Source organism: Danio aesculapii, chromosome 15, assembly GCF_903798145.1.
Source record: "Danio aesculapii chromosome 15, fDanAes4.1, whole genome shotgun sequence".
In the NCBI taxonomy this organism is placed as follows: Eukaryota; Metazoa; Chordata; class Actinopteri; order Cypriniformes; family Danionidae; genus Danio; species Danio aesculapii.
The window spans coordinates 6,705,547-6,726,264 of NC_079449.1; the positions used below are offsets into that span (position 1 = coordinate 6,705,547).

The 20,718-nt window shown below is 35.3% G+C and overlaps 2 protein-coding genes across 2 annotated transcripts; both read left to right on the forward strand.

Moving 5' to 3' along the window:
• The first annotated feature begins 2,089 nt into the window (after nucleotides 1-2,089).
• On the forward strand, nucleotides 2,090-5,106 carry LOC130241958 (uncharacterized). Its single transcript, XM_056473964.1, has 3 exons — nucleotides 2,090-2,169; nucleotides 2,322-2,440; nucleotides 4,373-5,106. Exons 1-3 carry the CDS (start codon nucleotides 2,167-2,169, stop codon nucleotides 4,965-4,967), a joined length of 717 nt encoding a protein of 238 aa, XP_056329939.1. The 5' UTR covers nucleotides 2,090-2,166; the 3' UTR covers nucleotides 4,968-5,106.
• Nucleotides 5,107-10,046: 4,940 nt separating this feature from the next.
• On the forward strand, nucleotides 10,047-16,469 carry LOC130241962 (translation initiation factor IF-2). Its single transcript, XM_056473969.1, has 3 exons — nucleotides 10,047-10,097; nucleotides 13,503-13,600; nucleotides 16,162-16,469. The coding sequence occupies exons 1-3, from the start codon at nucleotides 10,095-10,097 to the stop codon at nucleotides 16,379-16,381; spliced, it is 321 nt and encodes a 106-aa protein (XP_056329944.1). The 5' UTR covers nucleotides 10,047-10,094; the 3' UTR covers nucleotides 16,382-16,469.
• The last annotated feature ends 4,249 nt before the right edge of the window (nucleotides 16,470-20,718 follow it).

Genomic DNA, 20,718 nt, shown 5'->3' on the forward strand with positions numbered 1-20,718 from the left:
TTCAGATGTATCTCTATTACAATGCCGCCCCCTACTAGAGGACATTTACAACTACAATTCAACAAGATTCCTCAAGTTAATATTAAATAAAATAATAATATTCAGTCTTAAAATAATGCTAATTTTAAGTGTTTTTTTTTTAATTGAGCCAGTTATCACAGAAATCTAAAGTGTTGACTATAGCCAGAAGCAACCTAAAATGCTACAAAACTGCTAAAGATCATAATAGTTATACAAAAAAGCAAAGCAGATAAAGAATATAGTCTTCTTCGAGTAGCAAGTTCCTCTCACATGTCATTAAAAGTGACATTAAATCTCAAATATCATTAAAAGTTCAAAGTTAAAGTATAAGAACGTATATAGCCTAGGCAAAAAGAGGAAGGACAGAAGTGAGAAAACCACAAAATATTTGCACACATCTAGCCTATATTAAAATATCAAAGCTTACAACCGTATGATTAGAACAAGTATGTCCTTTATAACTACATATTAGACACAAACAAGTGGCATCATGACGGTGTAATTTGAGAATATGGCCTGCTTTTATATACAACACTGCTAGTACAATGTTTATAGGTTATTTACCTCGTATGTCAGTGTGCTTAAAAGAATACTTCTAATAAATACAGTGATACAGTCGTGTGTAATGTTTTGGAAGCTGTGTTTACCTGAAGTAGAGTCAACAGGCTACTGAAAACATTAGCATCGCTGACAAAGGATGGATTAGCCGATTTTGATAGGTCTGGTTTCACCAGAATTACCGGTAAATGTATACATCATCCCGTGCTATTTTTGTTATTTATGGTGTGATACGTTTTGTTAATGTTACACCGATTGATAACCGCTTGAAAAACGCCTTTTTTAAAGCCTTCACTTTAGAAAATTAGCGAGTAACGTATTCCGCCCCCTAGCGGATACATTGAAGATGCTCGCGGGGCCAATAAATAATGATTTTAATTTTGTTTATTTGTTGTTTACAGTTTATTTATTAATTACAGTTAATTTTTTTAATGAATGTATTCATATTTCAAATACACACAAAAATAAAATAAGTATATGACTGGCTAGTTTTACAAGGCTAGTTTTACAAGGCTAATCAAAACAATACATTTATTATTTAGTTTCCCATTTATTGTTAGAAATGACATTGAAAGTGGAAAAAGTTGGTCAAAGATGTACATTTGCACCTAAAATGGCAGCCAAATGCTGTTTTCAGAGGCCGTCTAGATTGGATTTGGATATTAAACGCAGCAAAGGTGATGATTATGAGTAAAAGATAATTATGGTTTAACCATGATACAAATTAAACAAATTAACCATGATTTGGCTACACTAAAGACATTTAAGCATAGTATTTGTAGTAAAACTGTGGTTATGCAAATGATAATCAATCCACCAATCATCATGATTAATACACTTTTAATATAGACCTAATGACCCCATAAAGCCATGTTTAATTTCCATAAAAGAGCAGGATTGACACAGAAACAGTTTCTTCCCTCAGGCAATCCATCTCATGAACACTTTATGATAGAAACTGTGAAACAAACATCACTACATTTTTGTACACATATACACTTATTTATTTAACAACATAATTTACCTGCCAATTTGCACATAACAGCTGCACATATAACGTTGTATATATTAATAACTGTACTTACACTTGTCAGTTTGTATACTTGCATTCACTACTTACTTCTATTTTAAAATATATTTATTATGTTTTTTCTCCTGTCTCTGTCATTCTGTTGCACTGTAGAAGCTCTGTCATGAAAACAAATTCCTCGTATGCCTGAACATACCTGGAAATAAAGCTCTTCCTGATTTTGACTCTGGTTATTTTATATGAATCACACACAGAGAGAATTACAAAAATGATATTGTTTTATGATTTTAGTGCAACACTCACTCTACAAACTGTTAAAAACATTTTGAGCTGTCTTCAGAATGTTAGTTGGAGCATCTGCCTTTTATTTTCACACATGATGCAGGACTAGAAGTGAGATCACACCACTTTTCTATTTTTTCTTCTCTTTTTTTTTAAAGAAGAGGGCTGGTCCAGACTCGACTTAAACCAAAACCACTTCCTTCTCACTCATATCACCCCTTTTCAGTGGAGATCGCACAGCATTATTCTGGACTTGCAGATTTGAAACAACAAACATGGTCGGTCACATTCAAGATTTACTAACAATTATTATTAATGTGGTTTTGGTGAGAGTCATTGGATAGGTTTTGATAATTTCTTCCATTAAGATAAACTGTGTACATCTTACCAATGTATTTATTCAGCTTTTCTGTGTGTGTTTTGACGTTAGAGGTTTGCTTTGTTTCTGAACGGACTCCTGCTGCTCTTTCTGCTTGCTGACCGGACAGAAAGTGTTGAATCTGTGGACATCACAACTCTTGCTCGGATTATTAACTTCTTCGAACAGAAGTAAGTTTTTCTACAGTATCCATTAAAAATGAAACCCTGAAAGTTAGCAGTTAGGAAGTTAAGCAACTAAGAGGAAGCATTGAAATGGTCAACAGGATTGTGTCTTAATCAGTGGTGTTAAGTAACAAATTGAGCAGTTTTTCACAGGAATTGTACTTTAATATGTGTAATTTTACTTTTACTTGATATATTTTTACTGCTGTATTATTACTGCACTATTTTCCTTCAACCTGCAGTCACTATTTTCCTTATCTACAGTGACTGGCTAAATAGAATAATCAGTCCCATATTTTCCATCCAATCAAAATGAGCATAGAAAAATCGCATTTTATTTATGAAAGCAGCAAACATGTACAGCCTGCAAGCATTAAAAGAGCCCAAGAAGATGCATGATCTGTACTGGATGATGACTGAAACCACAAAATGGCGTTTAGTAATAACTACTGTAAATGCACTACAGAATGTTACGTTTTCAAACACATGCACACATTACATGTATTCTGTCAGTGCCGCATGCGCTTGGTTTTTGTGGCACCACCTGCTGGACACTTGTAGCTTGTTAGTCAGGGTTCAAAGGTCAAATAATCTAAACGTTAACAGATCAATACAGCTAGATTTTTTTCTTACAATAAATTAATCTCACATTTTAAATTTATAATCCACGAATGGTGCATAATATAACTTGCACTTAATTTAAGAAAATTTCACTGAGGTAAGCTACATTTTTAATCTGCAGGGTATAAGGTGAAATAATTTCACCAGTATACTTTTCATAGTATAATACTTTAAACTAGATTTTTTAAGTTATGCAAAGTTTAACTTCTTATTTTTAGTCAGTTTGATTGATATAAGTTGAGATGACTAGAAAAGTTCATTTGATTCAACTAAAGGATTTTGTTACTTGCACTCAATTTTTTCTCTTTGGTATGCAATGCTACATTTTTCAGTACTCTGTCCACCTATTAATGTTTATTAATGTTATCACGATATTGAAAAAAAAAGCCAATTTCCTGCTAACGTTTGAATGCTGTTACACACCACTAATTGGCCATTGGCGGTTTCTCAACATGCGTTCTTGAGTGTTCTTGCGTCCTCGTGTTCTCGTGTAACGTCATCATCAACCGTCAAAATTCAGTTCCAAAACTCAAGACCACAAGAACAGATGACGCGTGAAAGTACCCGGATGTGTTCTTGATATGGAGGATGCATGAATGCAGACTTGAGCTTAAAACTCGCTAGAGAAGTCCCAGAAGTCATTGCAGCTGAATAAAGCAGATGAAAAGCACAGCAATTTAAACCTGTTTGTTATTAAAGTTCAGAGATATACTGTAACTTATTTATCTCAGGAGTTTCCCTAAATGAGATGGTGAAAGTAAACATTCACATGAAAATCTTAATAAAGGCATAAGCACATTAACAGTGTTTGTTTGCTAAAATTTGTATTAAAATATTTTTTATTTGTATTGTGCAAAGTATATTTGTAAGGCTTTTGTTTATTTGATATACATTGAAAAGGGGAAAAACAATATATGATTGTATGAATGCTGTAATGTTTAAATAAATTTCCATCAAAAATAGGTGAAGGTCATGTGACCATCAAGAAGAACACATCTCATTTCTCACAGGATCCGTTCTGTGTTCCCATGATCTCCCGAGTTCGTTCATCCTTGACAAGACCACTCTCCACAAGGACACAAGTCCGTTCTATGCATTCTTGGAATTGAGAAACAGCCCTTGCGTTCACATGCTCAACAGAAATGACTGTGATTGGCCGTGAAGGTCATCAGTTCATCACTCTTCACCACTGTTTACAGAACATGCTCAAATGTTAGCAGGAAATGGACATTTAAAAAATTACTGAACTGATTGGTATTCAAATTTCAGTATCATGACAACACTACGACCTACATGATCTCTTTTACTGTTTTGCAGCTATAAGAGAGTGGATGCAGATGGACATGCCCGTCAGTACGCTACAGCCATCAATGTACCAATGCAACAGTGTCAACCAAACTTCGTTCCAGCCCAGAACAACTTTCTGACTCAAGAGATACCAGCAAACGTGAAAAACGCTATAACTGATGAAACAAATGCACTTTACCAGGGTGCAGAGCTCATCGCCGCAGGAACTAAGAAAGTTGTGATCAGTAAAAAGAAGCAATACAACATGCATTCAGAGTCTCTCCTGCTCAATCCTGCCGGCAACTCTCCAATGACCAAACTTCTGAATAAAAGAAAAGACGGCTGCTCGGTTTTCTACACGTTTGAGTCCCCATGTGTGGACACATGTCTGAATCCAAAGAATGACCACAATATTCTTGAAGGCCTGAAGAAGTGGAAGGAACACGGTGGGATTAAAGCTTTTGCTTTCAAGAATTTCTGGAAGTTTGACACTGGAAAAGATCTTCAGAGTGAATTCAAGAAGATCGCGGCTATTGTTCCTCTGTACCGCTGTGTGAGTGAGAATGTGTGTTATGCTTGTAAAGGGGAAGGAAACACTGCCATTGACTCCCGCTGTCTGCCTTAAGAAAACATCTATTCATGCACATGCAATTTAGTATTAAAACCTATTATCTTTTATTATGAAATATAGTCAGCTTAGATTACAATGCATTTTAAAAAATGTACTTGCTTCTTGTTTAAACAAATAAAGTACTTATGCTTGCTACTTTGTGTTTGGACTTTGTGGCAAACTTATGTATGGATTTCATTTGTGGGAATATGAAAGCCCAAAGTGTACTACAGTATAAAGTCCATGTTACAGTGTGCGTAACATGAATTTTACTGTATGCATATACTGTACACTGTAAAAAAAATCAGTAAATGAACAGTTTTCAAAGCTTGACAAAACTAGTTTATTGAAATCATTGAACACCTGCTGGTCAAAACGGTGTTAATGCATCAAAAACATTTAAACATCCATTAAAAGCTGATTTTCCTTTACAAATCCGCCACAAACTTATAAATGTATTGGTTTTCATATATTTGTTTGTTTACATCCCATTAAAAATAAGCTCATGCAGCTGGCGAGGTGAAAGAAGACAGTCACAGTGGGTGCTGGACTGCTGCTGTGACCCAGAGCTTATGCGGACACGAGAAACATGTTCATCTTTTAAAGAGCCACTATTAATGCTTTTCGTGGTTTTGGAACCACCTGAGCGAGATCAAATAGTGATTTTAAATAAATAATTGGGTTAATTGGGTGACCATTAGTGCATTCTATAATCTAATGTGCTCCAAAACACCCTCTTGAAAGGGGCGGGGCATGTCAGATACTAGAGAGCATTTGATTGGTTGAGATTTGATAAGATTAAGGTGACGTGAAAAAAATAGTTGATCCATTTCAAGAGTTCACACTTAGCTGATGATTGATTATAAAGCGTGTTTGGCATGCTGTCCCGGGAGAGAGCCCTGAGCTCTGGGGCTACCTCCAGTTTGCAAGGTGAGATGGGAGTTTGAGCTCAGGTAGATCTCGAGAACTCCCCTGCTGTAGTAGTTAATGAACAGATAGTGATTGCTCTTAAGAGATAACTACTTACTAGCATGTCTATGGTGCCGATTTGGATTAGTCAATAAACTTAAGTTGCATGTTTTTGGACGGTGGGAGGAAACCATGGGAAACCCACGTGAACACGGGGAGAACGTGTAAACTCCGCACAGAAACATCGGCTGGCTTGCCAAGGACTAGAACCAGTGACGTTCTTGCTGTGAGGCAACAGTGCTAACCACTGGGCCACTGTGCCACCCATCTAGGAAAAGAGGAGGAGTAGGGGTGAAAGGGGATTCTTCAAAACAAAGATGGCTATAAAATGGAACTTAGGGTATTTATAGTGGCTTAGGAATCGTCTGATTGGTGAATCATACATTGGATAATGCGAGACCAGCCGCAAGCAATTATAAGCACGTGATCCTCTCGAAATTAGTTTATCAATAATCTTCACTTAGGTGGAAATGACAAACTGCAAGCGTATGTTTATTTTAGTTTTATATATTCTAAACACAAATTTTGTCACTGTTTTTTTGTTGTTGTTGTTTTTAGATGTCAAAAAAAAAGAAAGAAAAAAGAACAAGACATTTTACTGTCTTTTTTTGTCACACAGGCAAATAAATTAAGTTAACTGTGTTTTTAATGTATATTGTGTGGCTTATATTGCTTTGCTTGCCTTCTATTGCTAATGGATCTAGTGTCTGAAAATAAAGTTTAATAAATAACAACATTTACAAAGTATGAGAGAAACAGAAAGTCACTACAGTAAAATGCTTGTGTAATGTGCTGTAAATATTAATAATGCTTTTGGAATTCACTTGTATATAAAGATCAAAACTCTTTCAGCTCATTTGAAAGCTAAATTATTGAAAATGCCTTTGATACATGAAGCAAATAATGAAGAGGCTTATCTGTAAGATTTAAATATCTCATTTTCATGTACAACTGTTTGCATGCAGCAGCTTGATACATTTTCCTATCAGAGGAAAGATCAAATTTACAGGACCATCAGTGTGAGTGACTTTAATGATGACTCAGTTTCCTTCAGCTTATTTCTACTAGAAAGAGCAGGGAGATAAATAGCATATTGAAATACATTTATTTGGCAAAAGTATTGAATGTCTGGATCAACATCTGCAAATGAATGAACGGGCTGCTTATGTATTCTTTGTGTGCTGTGGCTATTGGTTGAAACTGATTGTAATGAGTGACGTGTCATTAGGTCTTCCTAGTAGAACTAGCACTAAACCCTAAATCCTGAGAGTGGACTAACTCATGCAGCACCCAATGAAAGCTTTTAAATATTGTTCAAGGTGATTTATGATGAGTTTTATTCATCAGTGATTAAACGGTGTAATTGTTAATTGTTTCCTTGTTGATGATCTAACATAAATGTTTGAGATAGACTCATAAGGAATATGTGCCCAGGGCTACATTTTTGAGAACCGAGAAATAAGTGCCCCATGGCTGCATTTTGCTCACCATATATACTGTCGGCCTTGGGAGGCAGAACAGAGTGGGCTGTGGTTCGAGTCTGGCGAAGGATTCCAGAAACCATATAAAACGAAACAAACAAAAAATCTGTGTGAAACTGTGGTAAAAGCACAGGGCTGTGGTTGCTTTTCTCTTGTAGTTTGCTTTTGAAAACACCATCGGTTGTGTTTATTTAAGAGGGGTGTCAGTAGATATGAAGCTATTATATTATGTGCTACAACAAGATGACCAGCTTCTCTTACGGACACTCACGAGAAGGATGGTGAGATACGCAGAAATGTACACAGCGGCCTCTGGTGGATTTACGAGAAATACCACATATGATAAAACGTGTAATGTATTTCAGAAAAACCTGTTTACATATTTCTCCGTTCTCAAAAATGTAGCCCTGGGCATCTTTAAATGTTCGATGTGGACTTTCAATTATATTCGTTCATTCATTTAAACTACTTTTAACACAATATACTCTATATTTAGGGATATAGAAATAAAAGTGACTTTCTTTTAAAGTTAACTTTAATCTTTTAACTTTATTTGTGTCAGGGTAGTAGTCCTGTCCAGTCTTGAATGTAGTGCTCGGGTTGAGTTTACTCATGTCTCCTGTTTTTGTCTGGGTCTTTGTATTGAGTGTGTGGTGTCATGTACGCTCGGGCCGCCTGAGCTTTCATTTCTTGTGACTTGAGCGAATTCTCAGACATGCTCAGGTCATGCGCTCTTTTATTTATTATTTAAATATAATTTTTTAGGGGTTTTTCACTTTTAATTTGAACAGGATAGTGGAGGTTACAGACAGGAAAGTATTGGGAGCAGAGCGAGGGGAGGAGTCGGCAAAGGTCCTCGAGCCGGGAATTAAACTCGGGTTGCCGTGATCACCATGGTGCTATTTGTCAGTGCACTTAACCACTAGGCTATTGTCGCCGACGCGCTCTTGTCCTTGTGTTTATCTAAGGCATGCGGTCAAGTTGATTTCAGTTTTGTTTTTGCGCTGGGATCTTAACATGCATGTCGCATATGTGAACGCATGGTGTTTTTACTTACGTACCATGTGATGGTGTCTTGCATTCAGTCTTGTGTCTTGTGTTAGCATTACATGTTTACATGAACACTTCAGCAACCACATATCAGCATAAAATAAAACAGTGAAAGATAGTCTTGAAAAATGGGTTAAATTGGCTAAACTAAACCATGTTCAGTCAGGACCAGGAAAACTAAAACAGGAATCTGTACATCTCAGAAAATGTCCTTTCGTTAATAAAGCATGAATTAGATACATCTACAGTTGAAGTCAGAACTATTGACTGATTTATTTTATCTTTGCCATGATGACAGCGCATAATATTTGACTAGATATTTTTCAAGACACTTGTATTCAGCTTAAAGTGACGTTTAAAGGCTTAATTAGGTTAATTAGGCAAGTTAGTATAATTAGGCAAGTATTGTATAACGATTTAATTAGGCAAGTGAGTATAATTAGGCAAGTCATTGTATAACAATGGTTTGTTCTGTAGACAACCTAAAAAATATAGCTTAAAGGGGCTAATAATATCGACTTTTAAAATTTAAAACTGCTTTTATTTCAGCTGAAATAAAACAAATAAGACTTTCTCCAGAAGAAAAAATATTATAGGAAATACTGTGAAAAATTCCTTGCTTTGTTAAACATCATTTAGGAAATATTTTATAAAAAATAATTAATAGGAGGGCGAATAATTCTGACTTCAACTGTACATACTTTGAGATCAGCGGACTCGGGGCTAAAAGCCAACTTTGATAACCAGAGAGATCTGCACGCTCCAATGAGAAAATATATCATTAGCTTCTTGTGAAACGCAAATGCAAAACCGCCATATCAACGCAAAGTCTTCTTGTCAGACTTCAGTGCCACTCATTTTGCATTTTTCAACAGCATTTCATATCATACTAGTACTCTGCAGTTAATTAAATGATTAAAAGCCAATAATATTATAAAGTACATTAAAAGCAAAAGATATTTTACTATCAGTCATTATGCAGGATAATAGTATAGTAGTAGTATTCGGCTTAAAGTGAAAATTATTTAACTAGGTTAATTAGGCAAGTTATTAGACAACCGTGCTTTGTTTTGTAGCCAAACAGAAAAATTATTTCCTAAAGAGGCTAATAATATTGACCTTAGCCAAACTAAAATAGGATGAGAAGAGAAATATAAATAGGAAATACTGTGAAATAAATGTCCTTGCTTTGTTAAACATCACTTATATTATAGCTGAAAAAGTATTACATTTTCACAATAGGACTAACACTTTTGTATTCAGCTGTACCTTGTTGAAGGCATATTAAAATAGCCATAATGACTGAATTAATCTGGTGGTTTTAGTTGAGTTGCTTCAGGACTCATAACTAGCAAAACACAGAACTAAAATATTTTAAAATTATTAAAGGGAAACTAAAAAGTTGTGCTTACAGTTGCTAACAAAAATGCATTATTACAAACATTATTACAACTTCAATTAATGCATCAAAAGATATCATTTTATCAAACAGAAAATGATAGAAGCTGCAGTTAGCGGTTTATCTTTCCAGATGATTTGCATAAGGGCAAGAATAAATGCCATGCACAGAGTTCTCCCAGTCACAGATCCAACATTCATCTCCGAAGATCTCCAAGCATCTACTCAATTTAGGACGGACATCATGGTATGTATTACATTCAGATCCAGCTCTTTCTTTTAATGTTTTTCTTTTTGTATAAAGAGAATTTAGAAATTATAAATCTGATTGTTCGTAAAACTGCATACATTTTTCTATAGATGCTTGAGTAAATGTTAATTACAGTTAGAGTAAATAAAAGACACACTAAAAAAATACTGTAATTTCAATCATAAAAATATGTAAAAATGCTATTGTTATTTCTATTGTTGATGTTAGTATTTCAAAACACTGGTGTATAATACAACAAAAATAAATGAAATACGGCATTTTAAACGTACAAAATTATTTTATGGTTTATACCGTATTTTTAACGGTAAGATGCCGTAAAATGTACCCTTCCTGAAATGTGCATCTATTAATTAAAACTGATACAACTTTTTAATAATAGACACTAATGACACTAATGAGAATGACTGAGGTGAGTTTCATGTTATCTTCTTCTCTTACAGAAGATAACAACAACAATTGTATGTTTTCCATGTAAATGTTTGTTTAAAACCCTCCAAAAAAACAAAAAAATAAGTGTGTTTCACTTCTTGTCTTTGCTTTATCCATCAAAATTCATAATAATCATATATGTTTTAATCAATTATGCCCTTTTACTTCTTTTTTTTTTTTTTTTTAATATAGACTGAGAAAGCTAATTATTGTCTATGAAAAGGGTGCGTTTCAACCACATCTGGCATTTTTTCACCACATATTTTCCAGAGTTTGAGTCTGCTTAATCTATTTACACGCTGTTCCAAATGTAATTTTATTTAAACAGATTCATATCAGTAAATGATATAGATATCCTCTCTGTTAATTCCAACTTAAAGCTAAAGATCTTAAAATCTACATTAGAACAGTGCTTCCCACACATTCCGCCCAGGTATATTAACAGCCGCCCAAGTATATTTAGTGACACATTTTTTAGTGACACTATTATTAGCATCCTTTTACACTTTTTGTATCTGCTCAATATAACCAAACATCCGTGATCGATTAAGTAGTGCAAAATTTTCTCTCGTTTAACATTTTCGTTCTGTGCCAGCGAGACCAACACAATCTCATGGCAATTCGCAACTTTTTGATTTAGTGGCTGGCGAGACCTGTCAACAATCGCGCAGACCGTTTTACGTGCTCTTCCAGCCTGATCTCATGAGAAAACGTAAATATTTTACGTTTTTTCAGTTTAGTGGCTAATTCGTACGAATTCGTACGAGTTCAGTCGTACGAAATTGTACGATTTTAAAAAGGAGGCGTGGCACCTAACCCCACCCCTAAACCCAACCGTCATTGGGGGATGAGCAAATCGTAGTAAATTGTACGAATTAGATCGTATGAATTCGTACGAATTAGCCACTAAATCAAAAAGTTGCCTTTTTGGGTCTTTTTTTGTCCCGCTCGGGTTTCTAAATCTCCTAAAATGCTTCAGACCCCAGAGACGTGCCTTTTTGGGTCTTTTTTTGTTCCACTCGGGTTTCTAAATCTCCTAAAATGCTTTAGACCCCAGAGACGTGCCTTTTTGGTTCTTTTTTTTGTCCCGCTTGGGTTTCTAAATCTCCTAAAATGCTTCAGAACCCCAGAGACGTGCCTTTTAGGGTCTTTTTTTGTCCCGCTCGGGTTTCTAAATCTCCTAAAATGTCCGAAATTCAACTATTGCTTTCGCTTTATAAAACTCATATGCATTTTTGCATTACTGTTTTATTATAGACTACTTTCAGCCAGCTGACAGCGCACACACAGCCGCGATACTGAGAGAAAAAGTAAATAATAGATTCATTAATCTAAATGACTCAGAAAAACTTAACTATATACTCGGAGAAGATGAAATGACTGGTCTAAACTGGCTGCAAAATATATGTACATCATTAGTAATGGTAAATCATCGCATTTGCCTTATTTTAAAAAAATCGACTCGTTTTAATCTTGCATTTTTAATCATTTTTAGAGATATTGTCTGTTTTTATCAACTTTTCTGACATTTATTTTTCATTTGCTGATTATATTATTAATTTGATGATCTTAATATATTACATAGGCTATTTTATATACATATCTAAAATGCTTTGGCATTCAGGTTTGCTTTGAACTTGAATGAAAGAGAGAGAGAGGAGCAGATTTGACCTGTCAGCGGGTGCACATGGCTCCTGAATGGCATAAAAGTATTTATTTTGTATCAAGTATTTTCTTTTACTGTAACCTATTGAAAAGAAACAGTGTTATAATAAATACATTTATTAAAAATGAAATTCTGTTTTGTTTGTCGCTTGGTGATTTTCAAAAATCGAATTATTTTTTTAAACCATTAAATTACCATATTTTATCCATAACCTACTGAAAAACAAAATATTAGCTTATATTTAAAGCCTTTCAGGTTTTTTTGTCTATTGGACACTTGTGAATTTGTATATTTGCATTCACTACTTACTTGTATTTTTAAAAAAAATATATTTATTATTATCTGTTTTTTGTCCTGTCTCTGTAATCCTGTTGCACTGTAGAGGCTCTGTCACGAAAACAAATTCCTCGTATGTGTGAACATACCTGACATACCCCCCCCCCCCCCCACCCCCGGGGTTGCTACGCCCCTGTTAAAGACATAGCAACAGCGTCAGATGCAGCAGGTTGATTTTATGGCACCAGGTTAAACTTTCTGATAGCTTTACAGCACTCATATACAAAATAAATAAATTAATTAATTAACGAAGAATAGACTTGGGCCTATTGGTGTGTGTGCACCATTGCATGCAAGGTTTCTATCCGCTTGTTATGTTGTGACGTATCGGTGACGTATGGAATACTGTTTGCGGGTCCTACTCCTTTGAATTGAGAAAATATTAGTTTATGATCCCTTTTAAGTCCTATCACATATTAAAGTGAATCTTATATAAAATCATCATCAGTCTCTGGACTTGCTGCATCACATGCATCAATATTTTAACAATTTATAAATAATAAATCACTTTCTGGTCATCGAATATTGGGCATATATATATATATATATATATATATATATATATATATATATATATATTGCGATAGTGATTTTCTAAAGTATTAGATCGCTTTATGAATGTTTATTATTATCATTTGTCAAGTCTCCCTATACAGTTTGATTGAGCGCTTGGACCCGGAAGCTGCTTCGTGTGACGTCACACTTAACAAGCGGATATTTATAACCACCTCAGAGAATATTTGGGGTCGCCGATTATGGGCTGATCATTCTCTGATCCTAAATGAGTAAATAAAACAACTGACCTCCTCTGCTAATTTGAAATCAAATTAAAGCTCAAGCTCACCTAACATTAAAGTTCAAACAATATTCATTTCGTAACAAGCAAGCATGATGTACTTTGTGTTTTCAGCGAACAAGTGTTTATATTCTTGTGTCTTTGTTCACTTCAGGGTTTGACTGTACCAGTGAAGATCCTTCTTCTGACCTGCCTGGTGTATTTTGTGATCTCTTCAGTAGATGGCAGAATCTTTAGAGGCTCTAAGAATCAGTATGTCTTTTAAACATTTTAAAGGTCCACAGAAGTATCCTGAAACATGCAGAATTATTCAGTGTTTGGTGTAATTTGAACTGAAACAGGAATGCTGTTTGCAGGGAGGTTGGGGGTAGTGACGGTCGCGAAAACCGCCCAAATTTTCTATACCCGCCTATGTCATTTTATACCCGCCTGACCGTTTAAAACCGCGTAATCTGAAAACACTGCCTGCGCGTGCAAGATAACTGGAGAGATCCAATTAGGCATCATTTATATAATATTTTATTAGCCCCAGTTAATATATTTTTTTTCACAACACAATTTATTCTATTCAATTAATCCAAGAAACAGATGAAAAAAAATGCTGCATTCATTAGTAAGTTATCCTTGTTGGTGTATCAAAAAAAAATGGAAGAGTACCTTTTTATTATTAAACCAGAGCCCATAGCCTATATATTTCAGTTAAATCATATCGTAAAAGTTTTTCATGAGTGGACTTTTGAAGGACTGTGTTATATAGTTCTATTTTTATAATAATAATAATGACAATAGCATCATATTATTATTATTACATCAGATGTTGTTATTATTGTTGTTTTAAATGTCAAAATTCAATGGTCTAATAAGGTCAAGTGACAGAAAATATAAGTAGTTCCCTATAATAATGATCATTTTCATAATTGTACATGCCTGTGCACGTTTTTGTCTCTTTTTTCCTCTGTTGTGGCTCATTTGTATTTTACCCTCCAAAATTACTTTTTTTCAAAATTTCCCAGTCAGTCTCCTAACTGCAAGCAAGTTAACATTTAGACTCTTATCAATGATATTCTTATGTGCCACACAAAAAAGGAAAACACACACCAAATTTCATATCATTCTAAAAGCACAAATAAATATTAAGTAAACGAACATGCATGTCATTTTCTGCTTTATACAATTGTCCTATTTAATTTTCACAAAAAAGTTCCTTTAAGTGCTAGCTTTTAGAAGAGAGATCCACCAGGAACCATTATATAAGTTTACAGATCTTACAGTAACTCTTTTTTTGGGATGTGCGTTCCTCTAATAACTTTCAAAGTGCTTCGAGGTTTTGAAGGATCCCAATTACTGTAAAAGGGTCCTGCAAGTACTGCAAAGACTGTCAGTGGTTCCTTAAGGATCCCCTTTTTGGGAGAAAGAGCTTTAAGGCACTTAAATACATTTTGAAGTTCCTTGAGTCCTCAACAGGGTATTTGAAGCAGGACCAGCAAAGAAGTACCCTGAGACATGCAGAATTATTTACTGTTTGATGTAATTTGAACCGAAACAGGAAGATGGGATGATATTTATTAAACAGCCAATTGTTAAATTTAATAACTACTATTACAGTTACAGTTAGCAGACGATTTTGTCCAAATGAAGAGGCATTCGGCGATTCAAAAAGAAGAGGCAATAAACACTAGAAGTGATAATTATCTAAATGAACTGTGCTCAGAGAATTAAGAGCTAGAGTAAGGAGGGGATTTTTATTATTATACATTTTTTAATCGCTCAAGTGTTCGCTAAAGAGGAGGGTTTTAGTTGTCGTTTAAATGATACCAGTGAATCAGCAGTCTGCGTGTGAATGGGAATATCATGCCACCGGCAAGGAACAGTGAACGAAAAGGTTCTGGAAAGTAACTTAAAGCTTCATGTCTCTCTCTTACTGTGTAAAAAATGCTAGTTTCCACACAATTCACTCATGTTGTCCCAACACAAATCCATTAGGATAACAAATTTAAGCAGATTGAACCTAAAACTATTAAGTTGTCCCAGACAAATCTCAATAATTGTATTTCAGCTCATTTTAAATGTGTTTGTATAGATTGACCTACAGTAAGCTCTGAAAATAGAGGGTACTGTAGGTTAGAATACACTAATTATCCCTCAAAACACTGATTTTCATTAATAAATTAGATGTAGTTTAGATAAATACTGAAGCATGTATTACACAAACTAAAACTCAAGAGCTCACACTTAGATATTGCTTGATGCTAAAAGCAGGTTTTGCAAGCTGTCCTCCTGGAAGAGATGCCTCAGCTTCAAGATATTTGAGCCCAGGGCTCCTGTGTGGTCAATTAGCATGTAGGAGGGTCCGAGATCAGGTAGTTCTCAAGAGCTTCCCCTGATAAAGGAGAAAAAGGAGGAGATGGGGTGAATGGGGGAGTTCTTCAAAAACAAAGATAAGTAAGGTAAAATGGGCTATTTATTGTAGGCTTGGATTAATCTGGTTAATCAATGATTGCAGATGAGAGACCAGCCGCGATCAATCATATCACATGCTCCTCACGAAATTAGTTTAGAAAACTTAGTGAAAAAATTAATTAATAAAAAGTAAAGTAATTCGCACCCTGAGTTCAGCCACAGCCTTATTTAAAGTGTAGGAGGCAGGACAATCTAGAGTCTCTAGAGAGCGATTGATTTGACCGAATATCTGATGAGAAACTCAAGTGCAGTGTGATGTCATTAAAATCTCAGATCTGTTAGTGTATTTGAATTTAACAAACCCAACATAAATATCCACAAAATATTATAATATCAGTGTTTATGTTGCCCAGGTCCAAGAAGAAAGGCAGTAGTTTCAAAGGAAGCAAGAAGATTCCACAGAATGTTCCAGGGAAAGTTCCACCAAATGTTCAGCCTTCAGCAGATCAGGCACCAGGAGCAGCAGCAGCACCACCAGCAGCAGAAGCAGCACCACCAGCAGCAGCAGAAGCAGCACCACCAGCAGCAGAAGCAGCACCACCAGCAGCAGAAGCAGCACCAGCAGATGCGTGATTGACAGCTGCTTTACTCACAGTTTGGTTTAGCTGAAGAGTTTCATGCTTTAATTGCAGTAAAGATTAAAAATGGCAAATAAAACTGATAGTCTGTGAAATGCATTAATTGTTGTTCTTAATTCTACAACTTTGCACTCGGAGGTTGATTATTAACAGTAAAGAGTTTGCATGTTCTGTTAAAGCCTAATTCATTTCACTATCCTGTGTATTAAAAAAATGTGACTAATAAAATTTTAGTCCGCAAAGCCTCTTTTTGGTTAATGAATCCTATAATATTTTCCATTCTAAAAATAAATGAATAAAAATAATAACAACAATAATATTTCCTACATTATACATCTCACTATATGCTCTGAAAAAAGTGAAATTATCTGTGTATTTCAATCAAAGTAAATTGTTATATTAGGTTAAATGAGAAAATATGGTTCCTGATTTTAAGCTGTTTTATTCAATTACCTTGAAAAAAAGAAAAAAAAAACCCGTAAAAATAAAAGCATTAGTTTTTCCTCAAAGTAGTATTTTTGCTTTAAACCAACAATTTTTACTCAAGTCAAAACTATAATTTGAGGTAAATTGATCATTTTTTTCAGCCAATCAAGAAATCACTGAAATAGGACCTGTCTGACCAGATGAAGTAGACCAAAAGATCCTCAAAATGTAGACATCATGCCAAAAAAAACAAAAAAAAAACAAATACTTAATTATATGTATTATCCCTTGGTTTTAGCTCGCATCTCAGCCTGCCTGTCAGACATTTCACACTGGATGAAAGATCATCATCTTCAGCTTAACCTTGCGAAAACGGAAATGCTTGAAGTTTCTGCCAACCCGACTCTACACCATAACTTCTCAATCCAGATGGATGGAGCAACCATTACTGCATCCAAAATGGTAAAAAGCCTTGGAGTAACGATTGATGACCAACTAAACTTCTCTGACCACATTTCTAGAACTGCTCGATCTTGCAGATTCGCACTCTATAACATCAGAAAGGTCCGACCCTTCCTATCTGAACATGCAGCTCAACTCATTGTTCAAGCTCTTGTTCTCTCCAAACTGGATTATTGCAACTCTCTACTAGCCGTGCTTCCAGCTAATTCTATCAAACCTCTTCAGCTGCTTCAGAACGCAGCAGCACGAGTGGTCTTTGATGAACCCAAAAGAGCACATGTCACTCCGCTACTCACCCGTTTGCACTGGCTGCCAATTGCTGCTCGCATCAAATTCAAAGCTCTGATGTTTGCTTACAAAGCGACCTCTGGCTTTGCTCCTTCTTATCTGCTCTCACTTCTGCAGATTTATGTGCCCTCCAGAAACACGCCTCGTGGTTCCATCCCTAAGAGGGAAGAAATCACTTTCCCGAACTCTCGCATTCAATCTGCCCAGTTGGTGGAATAAACTCCCTAACTGCTTCAGAACGGCAGAGTCACTTGCTGTCTTCAAGATCAACTCAACTGTTTAGTCTCCACTTACCTTCCTAATCTTAACTGCCTCTCTGGCTATACCACTAACTGTACTCTCTCTCTCAAAAAAAAAAAAAACATTACTAATGCTTTGCTTCTTAGACTTTACACACCTGAAACTTGCCTATAGCACTTATTCACTGCTGCTCTTATAGTTGTGTAAATTGCTTCCTTGTCCTCATTTGTAAGTCGCTTTGGATAAAAGCGTCTGCTAAATGACTAAATGTAAATGTAAATATGGATTACAGTGTACTCTAAATGGTTCTGCCTCTTTCCTCCTTGAATAAGTGTGTTTAAGCTACATCTACAGTAGTATTACATGCATTTCTGCTGTAAAACACCCATAAAGAAACTCATTGCAGAGGAACATAGAAACCCCACTGCCTGCTAGTATTTCGGATTTGTTATTAATCAATGTTGGCTCATGGAGCATTGGGAAGGAACGCATTTTAGGTACTCCTCAATGTGTTTGTGTTGATATCTCTTGGTAATTGGTGGTTCAGTGGTTAGCACTGCCACCTCACAGCAAGAAGATCTCTGGTTCGAGTGCCAACCAGTTTGCATGTCTGTGTGGAGTTTATATATTATCCCCGTGTTGGCGTGGGTTTCCTCCAGGCGCTTCGGTTTCCCCCACAGTCCAAGGGCATCTGCTGGATAAAACATATGCCAGAATAGTTGGTGGTTCATTCCACTGTGGGGACCCCTGATAAATAAGGGAATAAGCTTAAGCAAAATGAATGAATAAATTTATAGCATTTTTTTTAGCCAATCAAGAAATCACTTAAATAGGACCTGCCTGACCAAGGGAAGTAGACCAAAAGATCCTCAAAAGCTAGATATTATACCAAAAGAAAACAAAACTCCCTTATACAGTTAAAGTCAGAATTATTAGCCCCCCTGTTTATTTTTATTTTATTTTTATTTAATGGAGAGAAGATTTTTTTTTTCAACACATTTCTAAACATAATAGTTTTAATAACTCATTTCTAATAACTGATTTATTTTATCTTTGCCATGATGACAGTAAATAATACTTGACTAGATATTTTTCAAGACACTTCTATACAGCTTAAAGTGACATTTAAAGGCTTAATTAGGTTAATTAGGTTACCTAGGCAGGTTAGAGTAATTAGGCACATTATTGTATAACGATGGTTTGTTCTGTAGACTATCGAAAAAGATATATAGCTTAAAGGGGCTAATAATTTTGTCCTTAAAATGGTGTTTAAAAAATTAAAAACTGCTTTTATTCTAGCCAAAATAAAACAAATAAGACTTTCTCCAGAAGTAAAAATATTATCAGACACACTGTGAAAATGTCCTTGCTCTGTTAAACATCATTTGGGAAATATTTTAAAAAGAAAAAAAACTTCAAAGGGGGGCTAATGATTCTGACTTACTATGTGCTACTATAAACTCTGAATGGTTCCTGCCTCTTTTTTCCTTGAATGAGTGTGAGTTACGTCTACAGTAGTATTGCATGCATTCAGCTGTAAACTCAAAACACCCACAAAGAAACTCAATGCAGAGGAACATAGAAACCCCACTGCCTAACAGTGATTTGGATGAATTATTGATCAATGTAGGCTTATGGAGCATTGGGCAGGAACACATTTTAGGTACTCCTCAATGTGTTTGTGTTGATATCTCTTGGTAATTGGTGGTTTATGCCCCAAAAGGCATCCTTAACATCCAATTAAAAGAAGGATAAACAACTTAATAAACAAAGTGGGTGGTACGGTGGCTCAGTGGTTAGGAAGAAGGTGACTGGTTTGAGTCCTGGATGGGCCAGTTGGGATTTCTGTGTGGAGTTTGCATGTTCTGCCGAAGTGTATGAGTGTGTGTGTGAATGAGTGTACATGGTTGTTTCCCAGTACTGGTTTGTGGCTGGAAGGCCATCCTGCGTAAAGCATATGCTGGAATAGTTTCTTGGTTCATTCCACTGTGGCGACCCCTGATGAATAAGGGACTAAGCCGAAGGAAAGTGTATGAAAGAAACAAAGTAAAAGTGAAAATAACACCACAAGCCATTAAGACATACAAGTGTGTGGCTGAAAGCACGAGGGACCCAACAAGAGAATAGGCATGGGACGATACCCGCTTTCAAGGTATACCGCGGTTTGGAAAAGTCAAGGTTTTAAAACCGCCAAATGTTTCTGTAATACTGTTCCTAAGGTATGTGTGAGATTTTTATTTACATTTTTTTGTTTAGTTTTTTAGGACAACAGTATATCCAGCAGAAAAAATATCCAAAGATGCTGTTTTAAATTGTAAAGAAATCTGTGTTTCTAATACAAATGAAGACATCAGAAGTCAATAATTCATTTGAATTATTTAGTCTGACATGTTTACTTCTCCAAAATATTAAAAATCTTTCAAAAAATAAAATATATTGTGTTCAAAAAGGTTTCTTTTTTTTACCCAGACATTAAAAAAGTATATATTTTAGAGCAGTAATCACAATAGCTTGATACTGTAAAGCCATGATATCTTTATCTAAGATTATCATACCATCAAAATCTTATACCAGCCCATGCCTACAAGAGAACAGAGAAACACAGGGAAACCACAACAGTGATATTAACCATTATATTTCATAATTTGAATCTGCTGGTCTGTGTTAATGCTTTTTAGAACACTTTATAGGGACAGAAATGTGAGTAAAACTTACATTTATTGTATTTCATGCTCAAGTCAAAAATTCTGACAATTAAGGAAAAAAAAAATCTGTTTACTGTTTTCTCTCTCCAAAATGTTTCTTCTGTTTTCTTTCCAAAAAGTGATGCAATGGTAGCCTCTTGGACAGTTCCAGTACAAACAAGCTATTCATCAAATTATGGCTCCTGTAGATATTTAGCTGGCAGCGAATGAG